The sequence below is a fragment of the Nycticebus coucang genome, chromosome 5 (assembly GCF_027406575.1).
Source record: "Nycticebus coucang isolate mNycCou1 chromosome 5, mNycCou1.pri, whole genome shotgun sequence".
NCBI classification, from domain to species: domain Eukaryota; kingdom Metazoa; phylum Chordata; class Mammalia; order Primates; family Lorisidae; genus Nycticebus; species Nycticebus coucang.
The window spans coordinates 18,020,253-18,047,414 of NC_069784.1; the positions used below are offsets into that span (position 1 = coordinate 18,020,253).

General features: G+C 37.8%; 1 protein-coding gene across 3 annotated transcripts in view; it reads left to right on the plus strand.

Moving 5' to 3' along the window:
* The window catches only part of SH3GLB1 (SH3 domain containing GRB2 like, endophilin B1), a 50,684-nt gene extending 26,512 nt beyond the window's left edge, over nt 1–24,172 (plus strand). For 2 of the 3 annotated variants that reach the window (XM_053592817.1, XM_053592815.1), the window contains 4 exons: nt 6,928–7,017; nt 7,385–7,485; nt 15,870–16,101; nt 16,444–16,902. In XM_053592817.1, coding sequence (XP_053448792.1) covers nt 6,928–7,017; nt 7,385–7,485; nt 15,870–16,101; nt 16,444–16,551 — 531 coding nt within the window. In that variant the 3' untranslated portion in view covers nt 16,552–16,902. Of the gene's footprint in view, nt 1–6,927; nt 7,018–7,384; nt 7,486–15,869; nt 16,102–16,443; nt 16,903–23,937 lie in introns of those variants that run through there. The other variant, XM_053592816.1, reaches the window with a different exon arrangement.
* Nucleotides 24,173–27,162: the final 2,990 nt, after the last annotated feature.

Below are 27,162 nucleotides of genomic sequence, written 5' to 3' on the forward strand. Positions count from 1 at the left end.
GACACACTGTAGAAGAAAATGTAGGTTAAATAAGAAAACCAGAGTGTCTTCCCCTTTGATTGGTATACAGGTCCACCAGAAAATTTGACTTGGTTTTCGCGGTCTCTACAAGTTTTGGAACTAGTGATATAATAAATGTAAAGAAACTCATGAAACAAATGTTTGTATTGTATATTTATGTGTTAAAACTTAAGAAGTACATTAAAATGGATTTGGGGAGGTTCTTCCTCATTTCTGTCATTTTTCTAATTTAAAAATATGTACATTTTAAAACTTAATATTCCTGGAATACTTTCAGATTTTAAGCCCATAAGAAAAGTAGGTAACACCAACCAAGATTGTCTGAGCAAATACTTTCAAACATGACAAATTTTTTTTTTTAAATACACTGTCCTGGTAATATAGGCCAGATTCTTGCCCATTTTCCAGTTACATCTTTAAAGAACTCTTCTTACTTACCTAACCCATGTGATGCTATCATATAATCTAGATCAGGAGTCCTCAAACTGCAGCCCGTGGGCCACATGAGGCGGTGTGATTGTATTTGTTCCCGTTTTGTTTTTTTTACTTCAAAATAAGATATGTGCAGTGTGCATATAGTTTTGTGGGTTTTTTTGTTAACTATAGTCTGGCCCTCCAACGGTCTGAGGGACAGCGAACTGGCCCCCTGTTTAAAAAAGTTTGAGGACCCCTGGATCAATTAGTCTAATAACAGTAATTTTAGCAGTAGAAGAACTTTCCCCCAAAATTCAACATCTTAATTATAAAATTCAGTCAGGGAATAAGTCTTCGAGAGGACAAAATCTCAACCCTTTAAATTTATTGTCTTCTTTAAACCTTTCTTAACTATCTTTGTTCTATGGATCATTTTCTTCCCAAGTAAACTGATTATGCTGAGTCTAAGTTAAATTTTCTTAGCCACTTAGATTATTATGATCAATTAATTATATGTGTCAGAAGGACAGACATTTGATTGTTTGAAGCCACCTCAGAAATACACTGAAACTTAAGAATGAGATTTGCTCATATATTTTACCTTTTTAAATATAAAATCTAGATTATACAGAAAAACGACTTCCTAAATTTTATAACATGGTGCCTTTCTTCACAATTACATATTAAATTTTGCTCAAACCTAGAAAACTAAACCTTAACCTGAATGAGATCATTTATTATTTTTTATTCAGTATACTTAGCATTAGAACATTATTTCCACTTCAGTCTCAAACTTCCTGGCACCTTAATCTGCAACCTAACTTTCTTGTGAAACCTTATACATAAATAGTACCATTTATTAGCTTTTCTGCCATTTCTACTAAAAGGCATTAAATTGTATTTTCACATTCAAAGATTTGCACGGATCTAGCCTGGTTTACTTATGAAATTCATTTATTTTTGATTTGCTGTAGTTACTCCTATTAATCAAAACTTTTTGTACTCAACAAAGCAGAATAGTAAGTAGTGCAAATGTAACATTGGAGCGGTTTGGTTTTCCTTAATGCCTTCCTGAAGAAGAACATGAATTCTTTTCTTCTCCCAGGACTTTTTTTGAGCTTCATACTACCCTGTTTCCCCAAAAATAAGACAGTGTCTTATTTTAAGGTGTGCTCCCAAAGATGCACTAGGTCTTATTTTCAGGGGACGTCTTATCTTTCCTGTGAGTAGATCTTATTTTCGGAGAATGTCTTATTTTCGGGGAAACAGGGTAGCTTCTAGATGAAGTTTACTTTAGCCCTGCTAAAACACCATCTTTTCTGGGTTTTTATTTTTCTTCAGAGTAGTATGGGGTTACAGATAAACATTTTTGGTTACATGATCACTTCAATAATCCTTGAGTTATGGTTCTAAGTATGCCCATCATCCAGGTAATATTCCCATTAGATACCCATTAGGTAGATTTTCACCCATCCTCTTCTTCCCTCCTCACCTTAGTTGATTTCCATTGAGTTTTACTTCCCTCTATGGATATGTGTGCTCATTGGTTAGTTTCAATTTAATAATGAATACTTGTGGTATTTGTTGTTCATTCTTTAGGTAATTCCCTTAGGATAACAATGTCCAGTTCCATCCAAATTATTGTAAAAAGCATTAAGTCATCCTTCATGGCTGAGTAGTATTCCGTCATGGATATACCCCACATTTTGTTAATCCATTCATGAATTGATGAGCAACTTGAGTTGGTTCCACATCTTTGCAGTTTTGAAGTGTGCAGCTATAAACATTCAAGTGCAGGTGTCTTTTATCTATCTTGAATTAATTGTTGTGATTAGTAAGAGACATGGATAGATATGGATCCTGTTTTATTCTTCTGCATGTGGCTGTCTGATTTTCCTGAGATTCTTTCTCCCATGTATATTGTCTGCTTTGTCAAAGATCTGTCGGCTGTCTGTGGATGTTTTCTATCTGAGTTTTCTGCTCTGTACCATTGGTCTGTGTCTCTATTTTTTTTTTTTTTTTTTTTTTTTAATTTGGCCTGGGCTGGGTTTGAACCCGCCACCTCCGGCATATGGGACCGGCACCCTACCCGCTGAGCCACAGGCGCCGCCCTGTGTCTCTATTTTTGTGTCCTAAAATATTAATCCTGGAGAATGTTCCATATGCTGATAAGAAGAATATATATTCAGTAGTGGGGGTAATGTTCTATAAATGTCTCTTAGGCCCCTTTGTTCTAGAGTCCCATTCATAGCCATTGTTCATTTTCTGGTTGGATGATCTGTCCAGTTCTGTCAGTGGGGTGTTGAAGTCTTCAGCTGTTACGATGATACTGTTTATCTCTTTGCTTAGCTCTAGCAGGGTTTGCTTTATGAATCTGAGCACTCCTGAGTTAGGTACATAAATCTTTAGGATTTTTATGTCTTGTCGAATTATTCCCTTTACCATTATATAATGATCATCATTGTCTCTCTTTACTACTGTTGATTTAAAGTCAGTTTTATCTTTTATGAGAATGGCTACACATTCTTTATCTCTATTTTTTTTTTTTTTTTTTTTTTGGCTGAGAAGTCAGCAGACTCTTTATTACTGTGAGGGACAGGGCTCAGGGGCTCTTGGCGTGATGTGTAGCTCTTCCTCCTCACTCTCACCGGCTTCTAGCTATGCAGGATGGTGCTGGCCCTGAGGATGGCAGCCACACGCAGGTCCAGCAGCCATGCATAGGTCCCGCCTAATACCGCTGAGGGTGGCCCTGGCATTCTTGTTGATGATGGTTCACACTAGGAGGTGGCAGGCTTCCACTGTTGGGATCTCCACTTCAAGACCACCACAACCCATTTGCCATCAGTGGCAGCTCAACATCTATGGTCTTGTGGTGTATCAGTCCATTGTAGCAGAAGGAGTTGCAGGCCTTGGGATTATTTGGCACAGTGCTATACACCACCATCCACTGCAGGTGTGCGGACATGGTGGCAGCTTCCTTCCAAGGTGTGGCCAGAGACAGAAAGAGCTACACATACTTTCTTTTGGTTTCCACTTGAATGGAATATTTTTTTTTTCCATCCCTTAACCTTGAGTCTGTAAGATTCCTTGTGGTTTAGATGTTTTGTGGAGACAGCAGATACTTGTATTTCTTTGTTCATTCAGCCAGCCTGTGTCTCTTAAGTGGGGATTTCAAACCATTCACACTGATTGATAGAATTGATATGTGGATGCTTTTCTGTACATCCTGGTAGTACTTTGCTTTGTTTTACCTCTTTACTGTTTTATACTTTGTTTTACCTCTTGTACTGTTTTATACTTTGTTTTACCTCTTATACTGTTTTATATGAGAATGTGAGCTTTAGCTTTTGAGTGCTTTTACACTGGTGAGTGACCACTGTGCTAATCCATGTGTGATGTAGTTCTGAGTATTTCCTGCAGGGTGGGTCTGGTCTTGACAAATTCTCTCAGTGTTTGCTTATCTGGAAAAGTCTTTGTTTCTCCTTTATTCATGAAACTTAGTTTTGCAGGATACAAAATTCTAGGTTGGCAGTTTTTTTGTTGAAAACAAGGCCACAATCCCTTCTGGATGTAAAGTCTCCATTGAGAAGTCTGCAGTTAACCTGATAAGTTTTTCTTTATAAGTTGCTTATTTTTACCTTGCAGTAGGCAGGAGTTCCTCCTGGTTGACTGCGTACAGTCTGATGATTATGTGTCTTGGTGGTTGCCTCTTTTCAATTAATCTCCCAGGTGTTTGTTGAGCTTCTTATTTCCTAGATGGCTAAATCTCTAGCAAGACCAAGAAAGTTTTCTTCAATTATTCCTTCAAATAGGTTTTCCAGGTCCGGCCAAAAACTGTAAAAAAAAATTAGGTTTTCCAGCTGTTGGGTGTTTTCCTCTTCATCCTCGGAGATGCCAATGATTCTTATATTTGGCCGTTTTACATAATTACATATTTTTTGTAGGCTGTGTTTATTCCTCTTCATTCTTTGTTATTTATTTTTGACTGAGTAACTTCAGAGTTGTCTTCAAGCTCTGAAATTCTTTCTTCTGCCTGGAATAGTCTATTCTTAAAGCTTTCTACAGTGGTTAGTATTTCCTTAAATGAATTTTTTATTTTCAAAAGTTCTATTTTTTTTAAAGTATGTGTGTGTGAATATTGAATGAATGAATTCAATATTAATTCAATTAAATGAATGAATATTTTTCATTCATTTTCTGAGTTGTTTTGCTGGTTTCTTTGAGTTGGTTTTTCATTTTCCTTTGAATTTCAGTGAGCTTCCTTGCAATCCATATTTGGAATTATTTTATCTCTCATTTAATGTTTTCATTTTGGTTGGTATCTCTCTTGTTAGAGAGCTGATGTTTCCTTATGGGGATCGTTTCGTTATGATTTTTCATACTTTCAGGGTTCTTTTGTGGATTCCTTCTCATCTGAAGTAGCTGTTGCTTCTTATTTTTGGATTTTCTTTTGTTTACACAAGATGGGACTTCACATACAAACATATGTGTGTTTGTAGCATATGCTAGGTAAGAACCTTTGGCTTTGTTTGTGGGTGCTTTCATGGCAATCTAGGTTCTGGATAGCTGTCTTGATTCTAGATAGCCTTAGTGTGGTGCTTTTCTCACTGTTACTGTTAGTAGGCCGTAGCGGAGCTGTGCTAAGTGTGTGGGCAGATTCCCTGTCTCTCTTTGATGAGAGGATGGAGGTCTTAGAAATCCTTTTTCTCTTTCCCAGCCCTGTGGTCTTCTTAGCAGTGGGAATTTTATCCCAACTTCTTGGGATAAAATTTCTGAATAGGAAACCATGGAGATGGTGGGCAAGAGCTTGGAATTAAGACAGGGAGTTATTGCATTTATATGCTCACCAAGCCTATAAATCCTTCCCAGGGATGTTACATCATCTGTGGGGTCCAGCAGGTAGTTCAGCAGAGGCTGCATGACCCAGCTGGTAGCCCCCGCAGTGGCAGCAGCTGCACTATGGGCTCATGAGTCCCCAGCACTGGTGGCAACTCGCTGCTGCTGCTCCCTATTCTGGTATTACACAAGAAAATTTAATTTCAATTCTTGACTTACTGAGCAATTCAAGCTTATTTCCATAAATCCAGTCTAGGAATCATTTCCTAGTTCCTTCTGCCAGGTTTGTTGCCTGTGGGTACTACAGCAACTGATTATGTACTTTGCTGCTCCTTCCTTGTTGACTGGCTCACTAGGTTGACTATTGCCACCAAAGGGTGAAAGAGAGGTTCAGATCTTGTTTATGCGCTTATTGTATTTTGGAAATATTATAAATAATTTGCATAGGGGGAAAGCTATTCAAGCTGGAGAAGTAATAAAAATATCATTGTAATGACATTGTCACCAATGATGATTCCGTGTGGAATAAGCTGATTACTTTGAATGGGATATGAGATTTTATTTTCTTCTCCCCACTTATTACCAACCAACTCTGGCTAAAGGCTTGAGATGATTTTTGCCAATATTTCATATTTTTCGGTCTTGTTAATTTTTCAGTAAACTTTTTGTCCCAGCGCTAAGGTGGTATATTATCCTTGCCCAACTCCAAAGTCCGTGATTTCACCTTACCCCCTTTCCCCAAAAATAAGACAGTGTCTTATTTTAAGGTGTGCTCCCAAAGATGCGCTAGGTCTTATTTTCAGGGGATGTCTTACCTTTCCTGTAAGTAGGTCTTATTTTCAGAGAATGTCTTATTTTCGGGGAAACAGGGTAGTAACTTAGCAGCCATGATGGGAGTATTATACCACAAAAGTCTGGAAGTGAGACTTTTTTTGTTGGAAAATAGTTTACCAATACAACACGGATTGAAAGTCAGCCACAACTTCAGAAGAACTTTTTAAAACCCTAAATAATTCTGCTTATGGTATATGTTATGCATAGTTTAGAAAGGAAATTTTAAAGAAAGATATTTAGAATGTTGGACAAGGAATCCTTTGAAGGGACCTAAGAATTCTTAACTCCCTACCAACAAGTGTTTGGTAACTAAACACAAAAGGTAAAAATCCTGTGGCTTTACCCTAAATCTAAAGTCTTTTGCATTTGAGATTGAAGGCTGTCTTTAATTCAAAGTAAAAAACAACAGTAATAACTGAGAGTGTTTTGCATTAATATTATTTTATACTTGCTAAATTATAGTAATCTTAAAATTTTGCAAAATGTTAAAATTTATCAAAATTAATAGTAGAAAATACATGAAAATATGTTGACGGTCCCATAGTTTTTCTAGGTTCTTTTGAATACATCATTAAGCTTTGGTACTAATATTAACAGAGTCTCTTGAGTAAGGTACTGGTAAATAATCTGTTCTTTTGAGATTGAGTAGTATAGAAAAGCTAAAGTATAGAAACCAGGAACCAATTTAGGTATAAGCAAAATGAGGGAATTGCCAAATTGTAAATTGGGCTTTGATTGGGGAATTTTTTAACTATCTAAACAAATGTAAATAACATAGACTGAGTCTTCTAATGAGATTCTAAAACTGTGTTCTAATTTAAGTCTGAACAGGAATTAAGAATAAGTCAAAGTGAATTTGATCGCCAAGCAGAGATTACCAGGCTTCTCCTAGAGGGAATTAGCAGTACACACGTAAGTATTTATTTATTGGAAATTCATTTAAAACAAAAGTCCTAAGGCAATTTGGGGAGGAAAAACTTAATTTACTTTTTTCAGTTATATATCAAGAAAATTTTAATTGTGTCATTTTCCAAGATATGTGAAGAAATATTTTAAATTTTTGTTATACCTAATCACCTATTTCTCCATCCTTATCATATCCACTTGTTGATATTCACTCATTAAGCAATTTGTTATTATGCTGAGATCAGTCTTAAGCCTTATAGTAAGATGCTAATACTGGTGATTCTCCTGCAGTACAGTGTTGTGCTGTCTCCCCTTTGCATTTGCCACTTTAAGCAGATAACAACTAAAAACTAACTGTAACTTTCTTTCACAGGCCCATCACCTTCGCTGTCTGCATGACTTTGTAGAAGCCCAGATGACTTATTATGCCCAGTGTTACCAATACATGTTAGACCTCCAGAAACAACTGGGAAGGTGATAATTTACTTTTCACATACAATACTCTTGAAAAGAGAAATTGCTCTGCTTTTTGTATGTGAACTAATAGTAAGGATGAAGATTAGAATGAAAAGCTTTTTAGAATTATATTTATTTTTCTTTTTTTAGGCAAGTAATTGTCAGACTTTTGAAGTCATAAAACATTTGGCGCTCTCTGGCATGGAAGGATGTTAACAAAGATGATGATTTAAGTGAATATACCTTTTTAGTGTTCCTTAAAGTGTTTGAGTTCACTTTCCTCTTGCTGCTAAATACTTTTTGCTGTTGGTCATGAAAAATACAGTTGCATTGACACTAAGGTTTTCTGCAAGATAAACTAATGTGTATTTATTAATTCGTCAAATTATTGAAATATTGAACTTTTGAATATTGAAAGTTCAATATTGTGAACTTTTTTCTGAAAAAATGTTTTAGAATATTCTATAAACTTCACATCTGGATGTAGACTTCACATCAGCTAATCTGTGATTATTTCGAGTATGACAATATACATTAAGGAAAAATGATAGTATCTAAGGCACATAGCTCAATTCATCAATCATTTGTTGACTCCCTGCAATGTGCCAAGCACCTTTTTATATTCCAGGGTTATATTAGAAACAAAACAAGGAAAAATATTTGCCTTTATGGAGCTGACACTGTAAGGTGCCACTAGAAATAAAATTATATACACTAAGCATATGTGGTCTCTGTTCTCACAACACTTAGTCTAGGTATAAATACTAGCCATTGGTGGATAGACCATGTGAATGGGAAGATAAAAATACAGAGTATTTGTGACTTAGTTACCTCTAACAAAGTTTTGCCAGATGAAATTATTTTAGTAGGAATAATCTAGATGAAGAAAGGAACACAGCTGAACATTTTCCAAGCAGAGGAGTAACATGTATATAAAAAGCCTCAAGGAAAGCGAGAGTAGTATGGCAAGTTCAGGGGACTGACAGTGGTTCATTCTTGTTAGAGCATAGTGTTCACATTAAGAGTGGAACGGTAGCTGAGTCTAGAGGAGCTAGCAGGCTCATACTATGTGTGGCCTTTAAAGTAAGTTGTGGTAAGGAGTTTGGGATTTATATAGTGAGAAACCATTAAAGCGAGGGAGCAATATGTGACATTTGAAGGTGGAGGATCTTGTTTAAAGAAATAAGATAAAAGGCTCAACGCCTGTAGCACAGTGGTTACAGTGCCAGCCATATACACTGAGGGTGGCAGGTTCAAACCGGCCCAGGCCAGCTAAACAACAATGACATCTGCAACAAAAAATAGCCAGGCATTTTGGCAGATGCCTATAGTGTCAGCTACTTGGGAGACTGAGGCAGGAGAATCACTTAAGGCCAAAAGTTGGAGGTTGCTGTGAGCTGTGACACCAGGGCACTCTACCAAGGGTGACATAGTGAGACTCTGTCTTTAAAAAAAAAAAAAAAAGGTAAAAAATAGTTACTTTGCTGTTCCTTTCTGCATATTAATCCTTCAAAACTAGGCCTAAAACAAAATGAGGCACATCTACAAAACCAATTTTGGGTCTTAAAAATGAGTTACAGCCTAGTGGTATTAGTTATTTTAATAGAATTTACAGAAAAATTTACATTTGTATATACTATAGGTTTTGTTAGTGATGTTACTATCTGAAGGCAGAACACTGCTTTCCACATCATTACAACTATTTTAAGCCTAGGAAGCCTTAGTACTTCCCTTCCACTTGTCCTGAAACTCTGGGAGTACAGCAAAGGGGTTACTCTTGGTACCATTCATATTTGCATTATGCTTAAAGCCACACGATGCTTGAATCTCCGGCATTCTAGCAAAATCTAGGTATTACTGCGTTTGAGGATAAGCTCCAACATTACAGAGTAAAACTAGTGCTTTTCTTATAGAGAAAAAAGTCTAGCAGCTCTAGCGTAGCTCTTTGCCCTCAAAAAATCATATTGCTGCTGAGGACCAATGACAGTGAGGGAAATTTCAACTCTTTAATTTGTTGTAAATTATGTTTGTTCAGAAAGTTCATAGAAATATTCAAATGCATAACTCCACAACTCATCCAGATCCACACCAATAAATTCAAAAGCTATTTATGAAGAGTAGAGCCAGGTTGTATTGTTAATAGTTGTAGTAACAGTACCAACAAGTAGCAGTAGTAATGAGTAACAGCCATCACTTCTTTTTTTTTTTTTTTTTATTAAATCATAACTGTATACATTGATATGATCATGGGGTATCATACACTCACTTCATAAACCATTTGACACATTTTTATCACAGTGGTTAACATAGCCTTTCCGGCGTTATCTCAGTTACTGTGCCAAAACATTTACATTCTACCTTTACCAAGTTTCGCAAATACCCCTGTAATATGCACCACAGGTGTGATCCCACCGATCCCCCTCCCTCTACCCACCCCCCTCCCTTTCCCACTTCCCCCTATTGTTAAGTTGTAGCTGGGTTATAGCTTTCATGTGAGAGTCCCAAATTAGTTTCATAGTAGGGCTGTGTACATTGGGTACTTTTTCTTCCATTCTTGAGATACTTTACTAAGAAGAATATGTTCCAGCTCCATCCATGTAAACATGAAAGAGGTAAAGTCTCCATCTTTCTTTAAGGCTGCATAGTATTCCATGGTATACATATACCACAATTTATTAATCCATTCGTGGATCGATGGGCACTTGGGCTTTTTCCATGACTTAGCTATTATGAATTGGGCTGCAATAAACATTCTGGTACAAATATCTTTGTTATGTTGTGATTTTTGGTCTTCTGGGTATATGCCCAGCAGAGGAATTACAGGATTGAATGGCAGATCTATTTTTAGATCTCTGAGTGTGCTCCATATATCTTTCCAAAAGGAATGTATTAATTTGCATTCCCACCAGCAGTGCAGAAGTGTTCCCTTTTCTCCGCATCCACGCCAACATCTCTGGTCTTGAGATTTTGTGATATAGGCTAGTCTCATTGGAGTTAGATGATATCTCAAAGTAGTTTTGATTTGCATTTCTCTGATGATTAAAGATGATGAGCATTTTTTGATATGTCTGAAGGCCGTGCACCTGTCTTCTTCAGAGAAGTTTCTCTTCAAATCCCTTGCCCAGCCTGCGATGGGATCCCTTGTTTTTTTCTTGCTGATGCGTTTGAGTTCTCTGTGGATTCTGGTTATTAAACCTTTGTCAGAGATATACCCTGCAAATATCTTCTCCCATTCTGAGGGCTGTCTGCTTGCTTTGCTTACTGTGTTCTTAGCTGTGCAGAAGCTTTTTAGTTTGATCAAGTCCCAGTAGTGTATTTTTGAAGCTGCTTCAATTGCCCGGGGGGGGGCGTCCTCCTCATAAAATACTCGCCCAGCCCGATTTCTTCAAGGGTTTTCCCTGCATTCTCCTCTAGTATTTTTATAGTTTCTTGTCTTAAGTTTAAATCTTTAATCCAGTGAGAGTCTATCTTAGTTAATGGTGAAAGGTGTGGGTCCAATTTCAGTCTTCTGCAGGTTGCCAGCCAGCACCATTTGTTAAATAGGGAATCTTTTCCCCACTGAATGTTTTTAATTGGCTTGTCAAAAATCAAATAGCGGTAAGTAGCTGGATTCATCTCTTGGTTCTCTATTCTGTTCCAGATATCTACTTCTCTGTTTTTGTGCCAATACCATGCTGTTTTGATCACTATCGATTTGTAGTAAAGTCTGAAGTCTGGTAGTGTGATTCCTCCTGTTTTGTTTTTACTTCTGAGTAATGTCTTGGCTATTCGAGGTTTTTTCTGATTCCATATAAAACGAAGTAATGTTTTTTCAAGATCTTTAAAATATGACAGTGGAGCTTTAATAGGGAGTGCGTTGAAATTATATATTGCTTTGGGTAGTATGGACATTTTGATAATGTTGATTCTTCCCAGCCATGAGCATGGTACAGCCATCACTTCTACAGGGCTTAAGGTGTGCCCCGCATTCTCTCAGATACCTCACCTGCGTAACTAACTTTATAATCCTCACCACCAAATGAGGTATTATCATCATTATTACTCAGATTTTAAAAATGAGGAAACAACTACTCATCACAAGATTAGTAAGCGTATTTTAATAAATGGAAGGCTTTTACATATCAACTTACAGTGGCTTGACATTATAGTAATATGAGTAATTTCTACAGTTTTTTTTAATGTATCAGTAAAAGTTTTTAGAAGATGAATATGGCCTTGCAATTTTTTTTTTTAAGTCTTTACAAAACTGACTTAGGTAGACTTCAGTGGCTAAGCAAAGACTAATTATCCTAGTAAATTTATGAGTAAAATTGCATGGTATAAAAAAGCCATGTGTATACATACATTTAAATTAAAAAAGAACTTTTTTTTTATCTTCAGAAATGTATATATTTAATCATGCTAAGGAACAAAGTTCACTGACAAAAGGATGCTAAGAAATGCATTCTTAAATTTAGAGTTTAAAACCTGAATGAGAAATTATTTATTTTTATTATTAAAACCCTTTATCCAAGAAACATCTGCTTTTAGTTGTTAAAAGGCACTGTTCTAGGCATGGAGGATAGGATACACTTAAAACAACAAAAATTCCTGCCTTCATGGAACCTGCATTCTATTTGGAGGTAAAAGGGAGAGGAAAATCAAAATATATGTAAGTTATATAGTAGATTAGAAAATCATTAATGCTACAGAGAAAAGCATGCCAGGGAAGTACCTTAGCGGGATAGAGAAAGATGTGAAAAAGCAAAGCATGTGGCCATCTGAGAGCTGCCCCACAAGAGGAAATGGCAAGTACACAAACTCTGAAGCAGGAACAAAGCTGGCGTGTTGTAGAACAGAGAGGAGGGGAAATGAATGGAGGAAACATGCAGGGCTTCTGCGTTTAGAGTTTGGACTTTTTACTCAGAGATGTAAAAAGTGTTAAAAGCCACTGTGTTTAGAATTTGGTCTTTACTCAGAGATGATGAGCAGTTGGAAAATTTTCAGTTGAAGAATGAAATAATTTGATTTTAGTCTTTAATAGGATCTTTCTAGCTGCTGTGTTGAGGATAGATGTTAGTGGGCATGGATGGAAACCAACAAACCTGTTTTAAACTTAATGCAATGATTTAATCGGTAATCCAGTTAGATGATGGTGGTTTGGGTCTGGGTGATTTACCATATCCTGCTGGCTCAACTTTAAAAAGACGCCCAGGGTCTCAATTTTTAAAGTTGAGCCAGCAGGATATGGTAAAAGTGATGGAAGCAGCCAGATCCTGGGCATATTTTAAAGCTGGAGCCACATAGGATAAACTATGTGAATATAGGGTTTGAGTTAAGATCACTTCTCGGCCTTTTGGCTAAGATCAAGTGTAGGATTTAAGAATTACTGCAAGTTTTTGGCCTGAGTAACTGAAAGAGCAGAGTGGTGATTATTAAAACAGGGAACACCATGAAAGGGGATGGGGGTGGGGAAAGCAGTTAGGTATATCAAAAGCCCAGTTTTAGACACGGTATGTTTGAGATGTCTGAGCATTTAAAGTGGAGATAGCCAGATTTAGGATATGTGTGTCTGGCGTGTGGGGACAGGAGTGAATTAGAGAGTCTTTAGCATATTAAAGATATTTAACTCTGTGAGACTACATGAATCACCAAAGGAGTAGGTATAGAGAAAAGAAGATGACCCAGGACTGAGCCCTGAAGTACTCCACCAAGGAGAGCTGAGGAGCCAGGCAAGGAGGATGGTAGGGAGTGAGGTACTGTGTAAACCAAGAGTGGCCTGGAAGTGAAGTGAAGTCAAGTAAGTGAAGAAGGTCTGTGAAAATGGAAGGGAGTGGTCACTGGATCGGTCCAGTGAGTTAGAAGACTGAATTGACCATTGGATTTGGAAACACTGAAGTCATTGCAGACCTTGCTAAGCATATTTTTGGAAAAACAGTAGGGGCAAAGTGTGTCTGTAACTTAAGAGACTGGTGCTAGGGTAAGAGAAACAGAAATGAGCAATAGCCAAGGAAGAAAGTAGAGTCGAGCAATTTTTTGTTTTTTAAGATAGAAATAAGAGCGTGTTTATAAGTTGATGAGAATGGTAGAATAGATGGAGAAATTATGATAATGTGGGAGAGAAAAAAAAGAAATGCTAGAATGATGTCCTTGAGGCAAAGGAGATGAGATTTTGTGTTCACTGGGAGAATAGCCTCAGGAGCAAAGACAACTTACCTGTCATAAAAAGGAAAATAACAAAAGCATGGAGTTTCCTGGTTCTTCTTTTTTCCTCTCAGTTAAAATCAAATAGCTCATCATCTGAGTGTAATGGTTAGGGAGAATTCCTGGAATTTTGAGATGGATGAGAGTGAGACAGTATGAAATAGTCATCAGGAGAATGGGAAGCGAAAGTGAATGAACTAGAAAAATGTCGTAGAATAGCCAGGCAGCATTATGGACCTCCTGGGGGTCCTAGTCATAAAGTGAATGTAAAACCAAACAGCAAGCATTTCTGTTTTTCTCCTGTTACAGTAGATGCATGGACACTGAGTAGGTAATTAGGGAGGTTTTTACCAATGAGTACAGTGAAGTGTGGGGCATAAAAGATGAGGGCAAAGGGGGTAATCATAATAATCAACTGTGGACATGAAACAGAATCATAGGTCCTGGTAGGCTTGTTTAAGTGGAGAGTACGAAAGAAAAAGTTGATGGTTAGAGAATGGGATGGTGAAAATTACGATTATTGGAGGATTGTAGTTACTGAAATTGACAGTCTAGATGTAACCAGAGGAATGGGTGGCTGAACTAGAATCAGAGATAGACTCACTAGAAGAGTCAATGGATCTAAGAGGCCAGAGGGTTAGAAAAATTGTCTGTGTAATCACCAAGAATTAAGTAGGATATAGTGTCAGTAAGCTAGGATTAAAATCTAGAAATGAAGACGAGGGAATGTGGCATCTGTAAATGATTGCAGCAGAGATAGTGGATAGTTCATAGTTAAGTAACATGAAATTGAAAGTTTGGATAGACGTGATTAGGGAAAACAGTCTAAAAGTGGGCATGAGTAACATGGGACTCCTACTCCATTCACCTCCAGGTTCAATGGTAAAAAGGGAGATAGGAGATAAACACTAGCATAAAGAAGTAAAGAGAAGGTTTAAAGATACAGGGAATTTTGCTGTTGGCTGATTTCTAGGTGGCACAATGGTCATAAAGAGAAAAGGGGAATTTTATTTTCTAGAGGGATGCATTTCATCCAGCTGCTTGTGTGAGAGGCCTTTTATATTTTAACTAATGGATTTATTAAAATAGAAATATAAATGTTTATAAATAAATTTGAACCTTAGAAATGGTTGAATTAGAATGATAATAGGCCAGCAACAATATTCTATATTGTTTTCCATTTAGTATTATTGGAGAAATAACAGCCTTAAATTGAAAATTCAAATTGTTTATTCACATTGGTCACAAGATTCACTGATTGCTAGTAAAAGATTTTTTTTTCTGAAAATAGAATAAAATGAACTGGTGAAATTGGACCCATTCTCCCCTTGAGTCTTCTGTTTCATTATGATAATTATCCTTCATAACTTATTATTTGATTGTTTATCTCCTGACTTGTCTATTTTAAGGGAATGGCTTTTTCTTTGGTTTTGAATTGTTTTGAGACAGAGTCACCCTCTATTGCCCCAGCTAGAGTGGAGTGGCATCATTGTACCTCACAGCAACCTCAAACTCCTAGGCTCAAGTGATCCTCCTGCCTCAGCCTCCTGAGTAGCTGGGACCAGAGGCACTCGCCACCACACCCAGCTAATTTGTTCTATTTGTAGTAGAGACAGGGTCATGATCTTGCCCAGGCTGGTCTCAAACTCCTGACCTTGTGATCTTCTTGCCTTAGCCTCCCAGAGAGCTAGAATTATAGGTGTGAATCACCGTGTTTGGCTATCATTTCATCTTTATGTCTTCTGCTGTGGTATTCATGCTGAACATACAGATACTCAAAAAATATTTGCCATTTGATTGAATAGGAAAATGTGGACTGGTTTTGATATTTCTCAAGGAATTAATTTGAGAAAGTTTCATTCTTGAGGTAGCATCTAAGTTTTTATTGATATTTTTATTTAACAATTCATAAAGAGAGAAAAATACTAATAATACTGAAGTTAGCCATTATGTCTTTTCTAAACTTTTAGTTAACTATTCTAAGAACAGCTTTGAAATAGTCTTTCAAGGATTTAGATTTGATTACCCGGTGAATTGTCTCTAGTATAATTGAGCCAACAGGGGAAAGGAAGATGGCACACTTCGTCATTAAAGTATTATAAACACCTGTAAATCTTTTTCCAGCATGGAAGTTGGTGAAAAGTAAACAGTACCGCTAAATGGTGTTACTGAGGAACTTTAATCACTTCAAAGTAAATAATTGGTTTTCTTTTCAACAGTTTTCCATCCAATTATCTTTGTAACAACAATCAAAATTCTGCGACACCTGCACCATCTGTTTTACCCAATGTGATTGGTTCTTCTGCCATGGCTTCAACAAGTGGCCTAGTAATCACCTCTCCTCCTTCCACCCTCAGTGATGTGAAGGAGTATAGTGGCAGCAGGAAGGCCAGGGTTCTCTATGACTATGACGCTGCAAACAGTACTGAATTATCACTTCTGGCAGATGAGGTGAGTAATGTGGGTATGAGAAGAAAAGTATATCACAAACTGACATACCTTCTAATATAACAAATGCAAATTCTTCATTAGTTTATCATGAATCATACATTTCAGATGGGTATATTAACATTTTATAAAATTCTAATTGCAGTAGAATAATAGAATATCACAGAAGTATTTAAAACTTAACTGCTAAATAATTTGAAGGTGTATAGTAGTGCCTCCTATAAAATCTTTTCTTTTTCAGCAAAGTTAATATTTAAAGTTCTTTGGTAATTTATAATACAAATCTGATTTTTTTGTGTGTTTATTTTTAATGTATTTAACAACTGGAAATATTTTATTTTGTAGGTGATCACCGTGTTCAGTGTCATTGGAATGGATTCAGACTGGCTAATGGGGGAAAGAGGAAATCAGAAGGGCAAGGTGCCAATTACCTACTTAGAACTACTCAATTAAATAGGTGGACTGTGGAAAGATTACTCATCATGACATTGTATTTATATACAATTAACTCTAAAGCAGGTTTAAGTATCTTCCATGTTAATGTCTTAAAAGACTGAAAAGAAAATACCAGCTATCAGAAATTGGCCTTTCTGCCAATAAAGTTGCATGATAAGTATTTCATTACAGAATTTGTTAGCGCTTTCATGCCAAGGATGTTTTCTTACAAAATTCTCTTTTTACTGAAGTTTCACTAATAAGCAGCTTCTACTTTTGAGCCTCGACTTAAAGCAGAACTGTTTTCTACTGAATTTTCATTAATAGCAAGCTTTTTCTTTTATGTAAAATAAATCTATTGTGAATTGATATCAGTGACTCATTTATTAGGTATAATTAATAGCCAAAGAATAAAATTAAAACTTGTTTTAAACTTTTGGTTTAAAAGCTCCAGGAATATAAACCTCTTTTTTGAAGAACAGACTTTCTAAATTCTTCCATCAACAGAAATCCCATGTTTACCTTGTTTTCCAACAGAAATCAAATGATTTCACTGCTATGTTTTGATGAATTATTTTGGGTTTTTTGTTGTTGTTTAAAACTACTGGTTTCTTTTAAATTTAAGAAGAACTAGATTTTGAAAAGCATTACCATATTTCTGTGATAAATTTGTAGTTAAGGTTCTAAAACATCTGGTACAAATGCAGTTCACTAAATATGTTTTTAAGATTATTTGAGTGACACAATTTAATGCATAGTCAGAATTAGATCGATTAAAAATATACTTCAGTAAAGAGGCATTGTTCTTAACAACAAATCTATATAAAAATATGAATTAATGTAGTTACATTCATCATAAAGTAAATTATACACAAAACAAAATAAAGTTTTGATTTCTCTGAGCTTACTATTAAACTTACTAATAAAATATCTTGGTCAGGATCACTGGTTAATAAAACACATTAATGAAATGATTAGTGATACATTTGAAGCCAGAAAATTGCTATTTGAGCCATTGCTATCAATCAAATAGCAAATAGCAAAATGGCAGATTGTTTTTCATTTTAAGCCTTCTGTTCTCATTCTCATTTGTTCATTCAGCAAACATTTGTTGAGGGCCAAGTACTATACTGACCGACTATGAATACTTTCCCTGACCAAGATATCCATTGTCCTTACCACTGCAGGAGCTTAAAGACCAGTAAAGAATACAGAAAAATAAAGGAATAGTTGTCCTACAGGATCATTACTATCGTATAAGAAATATAGGATGCTGCATTTGGGAGTCACCTAACAGATTTGGGGAATGATAGATGGTTTGAGGAGTAAGAAGTCAGATAGAGGGAAAGAGATGTTGCCAGGCTTGTAACAAGATAGCATAGCATGTTGTGACAACTAAAAGTAATTTGCTCTGGCCTGAGGATGAAGTACGAAAGTGAAGTTCATTTATTCGGGAAATACTAATTTATCAAAAAATGTTTTGGTACTTTACAGAAAAGATAAATACTTAAACATTTTTAAATATCCTTTTGTGTTAAGAGTTCCTAATATGTTAACAATTTATTAGTAATTCACGGCCCAAACTTTACTGTAGTTGTTACCCTTTTATTGCTGTTCTATGAGACAAAAATTCTTCTACAATTGTAGTAGTTGTATGAGACATGTAGACTCTCACTGTGAATTGTCACATTCTTAACTCCAAAAGCTGCTCATGCAGGTGAGTTTTTATAGAACCAAGAGAATGAAGCTATTTTTGCCCTCTTGGAGAAGGAGTTCTATAGCCTAGTGTACCATTGATCCTGATTTAGGCTTTGAAAGATTGTTCCAAAATTTCAGGTCATCTTAAACAGCAGCTATAAATTGGATTTATGGGAAGATCGAGTAATAAATGGTAAAGAGTAATGGAGTAAAATAGTCCTGGATTCAAATCCAGTCTTCCTCACATACTAAGTCTCTTCAAGCGTCAACTCAGATGCATAACTGCCATTTCCTTACCAGTAAAATATTAATTATTCTACCTTAGGGTGGTTGTAGAGTTATATAGCAAATGTTATCTTGTATTTCAGGTGCTTTTTAGGGAAAGGTTTGGCATATAGTAAACATTCTTTAAATACAAGTTTCTTCACATGAGCCCCTGTAGCTTCCCAACCTACCAAAACTGGGCTTTGTTTATGACTGTGTACCAGAGGTACCTCCTCTATTTGGGCTCTATTTACTCCCTATCTATCCCCACCCTCTTTAAATCAGACCCCAATCTAGGTTTAACCTCACCACCGGCAGGATAAATTCTTTATCAGAACTTTGTTTTCCATCAGATGAATGTTGATCCTAAGAAGCAACCCAGTAATCTATAGAAGTCTTCAATAATGCTAAGTTTCAAAGGCTTCTTGTATCTTTGTCTACCATAAATCTACCACAATATGTAGGCTCACTTTTACGTTTGTTACATTTTTATTTTAATGAGGTTTTGTTGGGTTGGTTGTTTTTTTTGTTTTGTTTTGGTTTTGGCTTATTTTAAAGTCATATGCTTAGTTTTTACTCAGGTAGAGGCTCATGAAGTTCTTTCTTTCCTTAGGAAGGAAAGCTTAGGAAGCCTATTAATTCACAGTGCAATTCAGAATTGTTTAATAAGCTCTGTGCACTTGAGCTTAATCTAAAAGTACAGTAACAATGTGAAGGATACACATATGAATAAATAATAACCTAGGAAATAATTGCAGGCTCTTCTACAAACAGAAAATAAGTTATTGTCTTACTTTTATCCTATGGTAATCTAGCTTAAAATGTCACCAGGTTAAAACTTTTTTTATGGTGCTAATCAGAAAAATCTGTATTGCAGGAGATGAGGTAATAGAGAGATGGCTTCGTAGTTTGGCCTACAGCCAACTTTACCTGAACCCCTTCTCTAGATAAGATGAAGTGGCTCTTACCTAACGATGAGTCGCAAAGGCTGGGAAAGGAGTTCCACAAAAACAACTGGCTTTTCTTCCATATTATACTAATTAGAAAGTCTGCTTAGTAGAGCAGGGGGTTTCAAAGTGTGAGAGCCAGACTGGCAATATCGGCATCGCCTAGAAACTCAGAATGCCGACTGCTACTTCTAAGTGCTTTCTACTTCCATTTGCACTTCTGTTTTCAAGGGCCTATGGAATTAGTCTTCCATGTGACAGCTTTTTAAATATTTTAAGACAAAAACTGGGTTTTCTGGTCTTTATTATGTTCTAGCACTAATCATAATTGTAATTTTATATAATAGTTATTTTTATAATTTATTTGTTTAGTCTTATATCTGTCACTCTAGAATTCAGACTCCCTGAGACGTGGACTATGATTTTTTTGGTCAGAGTTAAATTCCTAACTCTTAGCACAAGACCTACCACATAGTATGTACTCAATAAATATTTGTTGAATGAAAGAAAAAGTACAAATTTATAAGCCTTCCCCAAGACCTACTGAATCAAACTCTGGGAGTGGGGCCCATCAATCTGTTATAACAAGCCATGTGAGTGACTTGCACTCTAAAACTTGAAAACCACAGTAGTAGAACTAAGAGAACTAGCATTTCACCTTCAGGCCTACTATCTGACATCACTTGAAAAATTTTCTCTGCCTCTTGAAACCCTTACCAGCAACACTGCTCTCAAGTGTAGGGGAACCTTCTGATCTGTGTTACTAGTGGGTGTGAAGGCAAAAGGATACGCACAATAGGGAATATTGCTTGGAAGACCGGTACTTGGTAGCTGTGGAGGGTTTCTAGAAATGGATCCCTTGGTGGAAAGAAGGCTAAGCACTGACACCACCCATGTTTTCACTCAGCACAGTGCCTTTTAATTGGTAACAACCAGTTAACATCAGACACCCTGATCAAACCATTAAAGCAGTATCAGAGTAACGTGCACATCCCTGTGCCTCTTAGGTCACTCAGTTCTGCTCTCATTCCTACATCAAGGGAAACTTTTTAAGAATTGTTAATGCTTTTTTATAATAGGACTCGTAGCCATGTTGGCAAAAAGAAAACAATAAAAGTACAGTTAAGATAAAAATCACTTGTAGTTCCACCATCCAGATAGAACCACTGTTATTTAGGTATATGGTCTTCCAGACTTTTCTGTGCATTTATAGGTTTTCAATGGGATCAAATTATACATATTGTTTTGTAACTTTTTTTCACTAGACAATGCCATGACTATCTTGCTGTGTCAGATTGCTACATCTTTTTTAATGGCTGCATGATATTCTATCATATGTGCCATGTTTTATTAAACTACTGTTGAATTTTTAGGTTTCCAACTTTTCATTAATAAAGTGCTAAAAAATGTTGTGTTGCTAAATCTTCTATGTGTTTTTAATTATTTCCCCAAAGTGAATACTTTGAAATAAAATTGCTAGTGGATAGAGTATGCCAGTTGTTAAAAACTTTTGTTACTGCCACACAATCCTCAGCAGTATATAAAAAGATACTTTCTTGTTGGAGGGCATCTAGCAGAATATTCTGGAGTCTTTGTTTGAAAGATAAGGAGTAAGAGTAAGACAAAAAGACCCTACAGGATTGAAACAAAAATGAGTCTTAAATTTTTCTGACATGACATTATTTACCGTTCTCCCTTCTTGGTGTATTTTATGACATTTGTGAATGGTTATAGTACTAGCTGCCTCTTTTATTCAGTCTCCTGGAAGCATCGTGACCTTTCTGACTCTTGCTGAACTGGTAGAACGATCTTAAGCAGACTGGAATCTTGTAGCTTTAATGCAGGCTCACTGTTGATGCTTTCAGGGAGCATGACCATAGTGGGGAAAGCAGGGCTTGAGAAGGTGGGCAGAACAAGGGCATTCCTGCCTGGTTGCTTGGCCTGGAAGGGCATTCTTAGAGCCTGCTTGCTCATTTCTAGAATGAGAGCAACATAAACCTACCTCACTGGTAACAGGATTTGCCATATTATGAATAAAGTGGCTGACACCTAGTAGATGATAATAACTTACTAGGGTTTCCAGATGACCATTAGAGCTGTTGTTATTGTCAACTTCTGTGGAGTAAATATCATTGCCATTGCCTTATATGTCTTACCATATGTACTTAATCTAGTTCTTCTAGAATCTGGTTCATTTTTATAGTCATGTATTCTAGTAATCTAACTAGATAAAACTGTCAGACGAGGTGTCTCACTCTGTCTCGCAGACGTGGTGCTGTCATAGCTCACTGTCAGTTTGAGCTCCTTGGGTTCAAGTGATCTTGCTGCCTCCACCTCCCAAGCAGCTAGAACTGCAGTAGGACTACAGGCACACACCACTATGCCTGGCTAATTTAGTGGGTTGCAGGAGAAAACAGGGTCTTGCTACGTTGCTCAGGCTGGTCTTGAATCCCTGGGCTCAAGCAATTCTCCCATCTTAGCCTTCCAAGCCACCAGGCTAGGCCCATATTTTTTTTTTTTTTTTTTTTTTTTTTGGTTTTTGGCCGGGGCTGGGTTTGAACCCGCCACCTCCAGCATATGGGACCGGCGCCCTACTCCTTGAGCCACAGGTGCCGCCCAGGCCCATATTTTTTTAAATGGTGAGGAGGACATGTCAGTAAACCTCCCTTCTAACTGAAACTGCCCCATGCGTGGCTCACAGCTGATCTTTGTGCTTTGAAAGACTGGACCTCTACCTGTGAGAGTTTGACACAGAAGACTCAGCTCGATAAAGATAATTAGCCAAAGTCCCAGTAGCATCTCCAGAAGTGGATAACACAGAATTGATTGATCCATACTGAAAGAAATTTATTTAGAGAAATATCTGAATTATTAAAGTTGCTCAGCAGTTTTTTTGTTTTTTTTTTTTTGTAGAGACAGAGTTTCACTTCATTGCCCTTGGTAGAGTGCCGTGGCGTCACACAGCTCACAGCAACCTCCAACTCCTGGGCTTAGGTGATTCTCCTGCCTCAGCCCCCCGAGCAGCTGGGACTACAGGCGCCCGCCACAACACCCGGCTATTTTTTTTTGTTGTTGTTGCAGTTTGGCCAGGGCTGGGTTTGAACCCGCCACCCTCGGTATATGGGGCCGGTGCCCCGCTCACTGAGCCACAGGCGCTGCCTGCTCAGCAGTTTTTTCAAGAAGATAGATGTTCAAGAGTTAATAGCAACAGTAATCAAAGTACACAAAGCCCCAGAGACTAACCCATTTTAACATTTGGCATTGGGTTTGTTGATTATAACTCAAACTACTCAACCAATAAGGAGTGAATAGTAAAAGTTAAAGAGTATTGTAAGTAAGGAGGCTATACAGGAGGCTTTAGGTTTATGAGAGCAAGAAAAAGAACTGATTAGAGGTGAAAGGAGATGGACTACCATTATACACTTTTCTTTTTTTTTTTTTTTTTTTTGTAGAGACAGAGTCTCACTGTACCGCCCTTGGGTAGAGTGCCGTGGCGTCACACGGCTCACAGCAACCTCTAACTCTTGGGACACTTTTCTAAGAACGTGATGCATCAGGGTTCAGGGCATGGGTATCCACCTAGTCCCATGTTTTCTAGTGAAGTTCAGAGACCTTAAGTTCCTGAGTACGCAGAGTTCCCAATAACATGCCCTTTGATGCCTACCTGCATTCCTATACAGTTTCTTGTCTTTGACTCCACCTGAAGATTCTCTACTCATTTGTCAAGGGTAAGCTCAAACATTCCTTTCTCTGTGTAGATATTCTGGACTCCCTCAGGCAGAACTGTGTACACACAACTATGGCAGTTATTGCCCTGGGTTGCAATTACTTGCTAATTTAGCTGAAATTAAGGACAGGGATTTTGTGTCCCCTAACACCTAATAATAGCACACCTATAGCAGAGTTTCAGCAAACCCCAGAGCTGCTTGCAGCATTCTGATCTCTGTGAGCAATCTGTCAATGATTAAGACTGAGTGCTTGCTATTACTTGTACCTGCGTAAGAAACACTTTTGGACATCACTATTGTAGAAAACGCTTATCTATGTTTCTCAGAGAGTAAACCCCAGAATCTATTCTCATTGTTACTTCTATCCTCATAACTGGTTAATTTTACAGTGCTCATCACTGACTTGTACTCTGCAAACAGTAATCTGTTACAAATGGACTTCTGCTGGCTACATTAATACTTCAGATTTAGGATCAGTCACCTCAAAGTAGAATTGGGGTATTCCCATTGTCACACTTTTCTGTATAGATACACTCTGTAAATGGGTTAAATTTCCTTCCTTCTCTCCTCTACCTCTTTTTCTACCCTTCCTTTTTCCCCATTTCTGTGTATTCTCCCTTTCCCTTTTTTCAAAAAAGATGAGAAAATGTCCAACACATAACATGAGAAAGGTAAATATATAAAAGTACAAGGATAAAATAGAGTATATAATAGGAGCTCTTGCTCACTTGCTATTTGTGAATGATGAATCTGACTTCTATTTCTAGGAGCCCAAGAAGGAAGCATGATCAAACTTCAGATTGACTGTCCATGTAGAAACGCGCTGGTTCTCAGGAGAGGACCACTCAGGAAGGAGCAGCACTCACAAAGGGGGCAGTGAGGACATCACCAAGCACAAAAGCATAGTTAACAAGAGGCTAGAGTTCTTGCCCTGATCCAGGGCTTAAATTGTACATGACTGCTGCACTGCTATTTTCATCAAACTGGGATAATAAATGAGCACAAGATGATTCGCATTAGCACCTGTAATACAACGACTCTGAGGCTTCACCTGCCAGGTCGCCAGGAAATGGAGATTCCCCTGCCTGACATACATGTATTTCTGAGACTCCCGTGACACTGACTTAAGTCCCCAAATGAGTTCCCTTCTCCCTTCTACTTACTTATGAAGAGGGGCCCGGGCCCTCCCCCCACCTCACACTCCTACCCCAATAGCCTTGAAAACTTTCTGAGGTCACTGCCAGTGACAGGGTTTAATGGGCTGAAAGTAAAATTAGAAGTTCACCCCTGGCCTCTGATGAAGCATTCTACAGAAGTGGGTAAGGAATGCTGTTTTAATTAATGTAGCTTAACTGGAAGCAATGAGGTCCCCCACAAAGACTGAAAATCTTACCTCAGTTACCTGATGGAGTTCTCGTTCTCCCTGATACAACTATACAACTAACAGGGACCCACACCCTGACAATCCCATGGTGATGGGACCTTATCCAGACACTGCGCTTCCTGCTGACAGCACTACCCACAGCCCCCAGAGCTAGCTCACAGCTGCCTCAGATAGAGATGAAGGTCAGGGCACTATGACATGGTGAGAGCCTGTTCTTCCTTCCCTATTATACTCACTTGAAGGCCTCAGAAAGCACAACTCTCTAAGCTACCTGGCACCAAACCCCAGCTGGGTACCAGTATGGGTTCATGCCTGTTAGGAACCAGGCTGCACGGGGGGAGGTGAGTGGTGGGTGAGCCGGTGAAGCATCATCTGCATTTACAGCTGCTGCCCATGGCTCACAGCATCTCCTGAGTCTTCCTCCTGTCGTTCCAGCAGCAGCATTAGATTCTCAGAGGAGCACGAACCCCATTGTAAATTGTGCATGTGAGGGATCTAGGCTGTGGCTCCTTATGAGAATCTAATGGCTGGTGATCTGAGGTGGAGCTGAGGTGATGCTAGCACTGGGAGCGGCTGCAAATACAGAGTATCATTAGAAGAGAAGTTTGTGGCGGCACCTGTGGCTCAGTGAGTAGGCCGCTGGCCCCATATACTGAGGGTGGTGGGTTCAAACCCGGCCCTGGCCAAACTGCAACAACAACAACAAAAAAAAAACAAAATAGCTGGGCATTGTGGCGGGTGCCTGTAGTCCCAGCTACTCGGGAGACTGAGGCAAGAGAATCACCTGGGCCTAAGAGCTGGAGGTTGCTGTGAGCTGTGATGCCACAGCACTCTACCAAGGGTGACAAAGTGACACTGTCTCAAAAAAAAAAAAAGAAAAGTTTGCTCAGAGACCATCATAAATCAATTGCTTGGAGACTCATATCAAAACCCTAACAGTGAATGGCAAGTGACAGTTAAGCCACGTCTGTGACAGTTTTTATAAGGGCAAGTGAACATCTTTAATTGTACAGCCGCATCTAGTGACAGGCTTTAAGTCAGAATCCAACACTTACATTTTAGTCCACATGTGGTCTGCCCATTATTTTATTTACTCTACCACCTGCACCTCTTTCCTGCACCGTGCCCTTCTCTTTTGTATACCCACAAGCTAACCCTAGCAAAAGTGAGTAAAAAACAATGTCACTGGACAGCTTCTTTGAAAAGGGGAAAAGACCCAATAGTGTGACAACAAAAGACTCTAAGACTGCTAACAAAATGAAAGCTGCATTTAAAAGAAAATACCAAGAATCCCACTTACATTACAGGTTCATTCCAAAAGGTGATTGCTGTTGGAATATAAAGCTGCTTTAATATAATTCAACCTCAGTACTGCGAGAAATAGTATTGCAAGGCTATACAATTGTACTATTACTATTTTGCCCAGACAGAATGTGTTATTGCAAAACTGCTTGGGCACAGAATTTCAGACTACAGTCTTAGGAACCTAAGAAGCAGCAAGTTACATAAGATCAACCTATTTCTTCATCTATAAAATACAAATTGAAATGCCCACCTCCTGGGAGCAAACAGTAGTTCTCAAAACATGGTTCCCAGACCAGCAGCATCACCTAGGAATTTATTAGAAATGTTTATCCTCAGGCCCTTACTGAATCTGAAACCTTAAGAAAGGGGCACTTTGGGTGGCACTTGTGGCTCAGTGAGTAGGGCGCCAGCCCCATATATTGAGGGTGGTGGGTTCAAACCCGGCCCAGGCCAAACTGCAACAAAAAAATAGTTGGGTGTTGTGGCAGGCACCTGTAGTCTCAGCTACTGGGGAGGCTGAGTCAAGAGAATCACCTAAGCCCAAGAGCTGGAGGTTGCTGTGACTTGTGACACCATGGTGCTCTACCAAGGGTGACAAAGTGAGACTCTGTCTTTAAAAAAAAAAAAAAAAAGGGGCACTTTGCATTTTAATAAGCCCTAAGGTGACTTGCACGTCACAGTTGGCTCACCAACTGTGAGGATTATAAGAAGGAATGCCAGGAAGGGCTTGATTCAGTAACTGACATATAGTAAATACTTGACAATTTCTAATAATTATTATCCCTATTAGAATGTCTAAAATAATGAATGGACTACACACTTTTCAGACAAAGTTCCATATATATTTCCCATAACAAAGATTTTCGTAAGAGTTTGTCAGCTAAAAGTTTGAGATTAAGAACTCTGATAAGAACATGAGTATAAATCTCTATACTTCAATCATACAGAAAATGAGTTAAAAATTTTTTTACCGAAAATTAATCAACTAAAATCTGTAGAGAAAGAAATTCCATCTTTAAAAAAAGGGAGTAGTTGGAGAAAGAGTCCAGATTTCCCTCAGTAAACAGTCCAGGATCTGCTTCTAACATATGAAAAAACGGCACAATTGAAGTTTCAATATTTTAAAGAACAGAATACAACACCTGAAATTTTTAAAGACATATGTTACCAATTGCATGATGTGGTTATAAAACATTTCTATCATGGGGTGGCACCTGTGGCTCAATGGGTAGGGCACCGGCCCTATATACCAAGGGTGGTAGGTTCAAACCCAGCCCTGGCCAAACTGCAAAAAAAAAGAAAT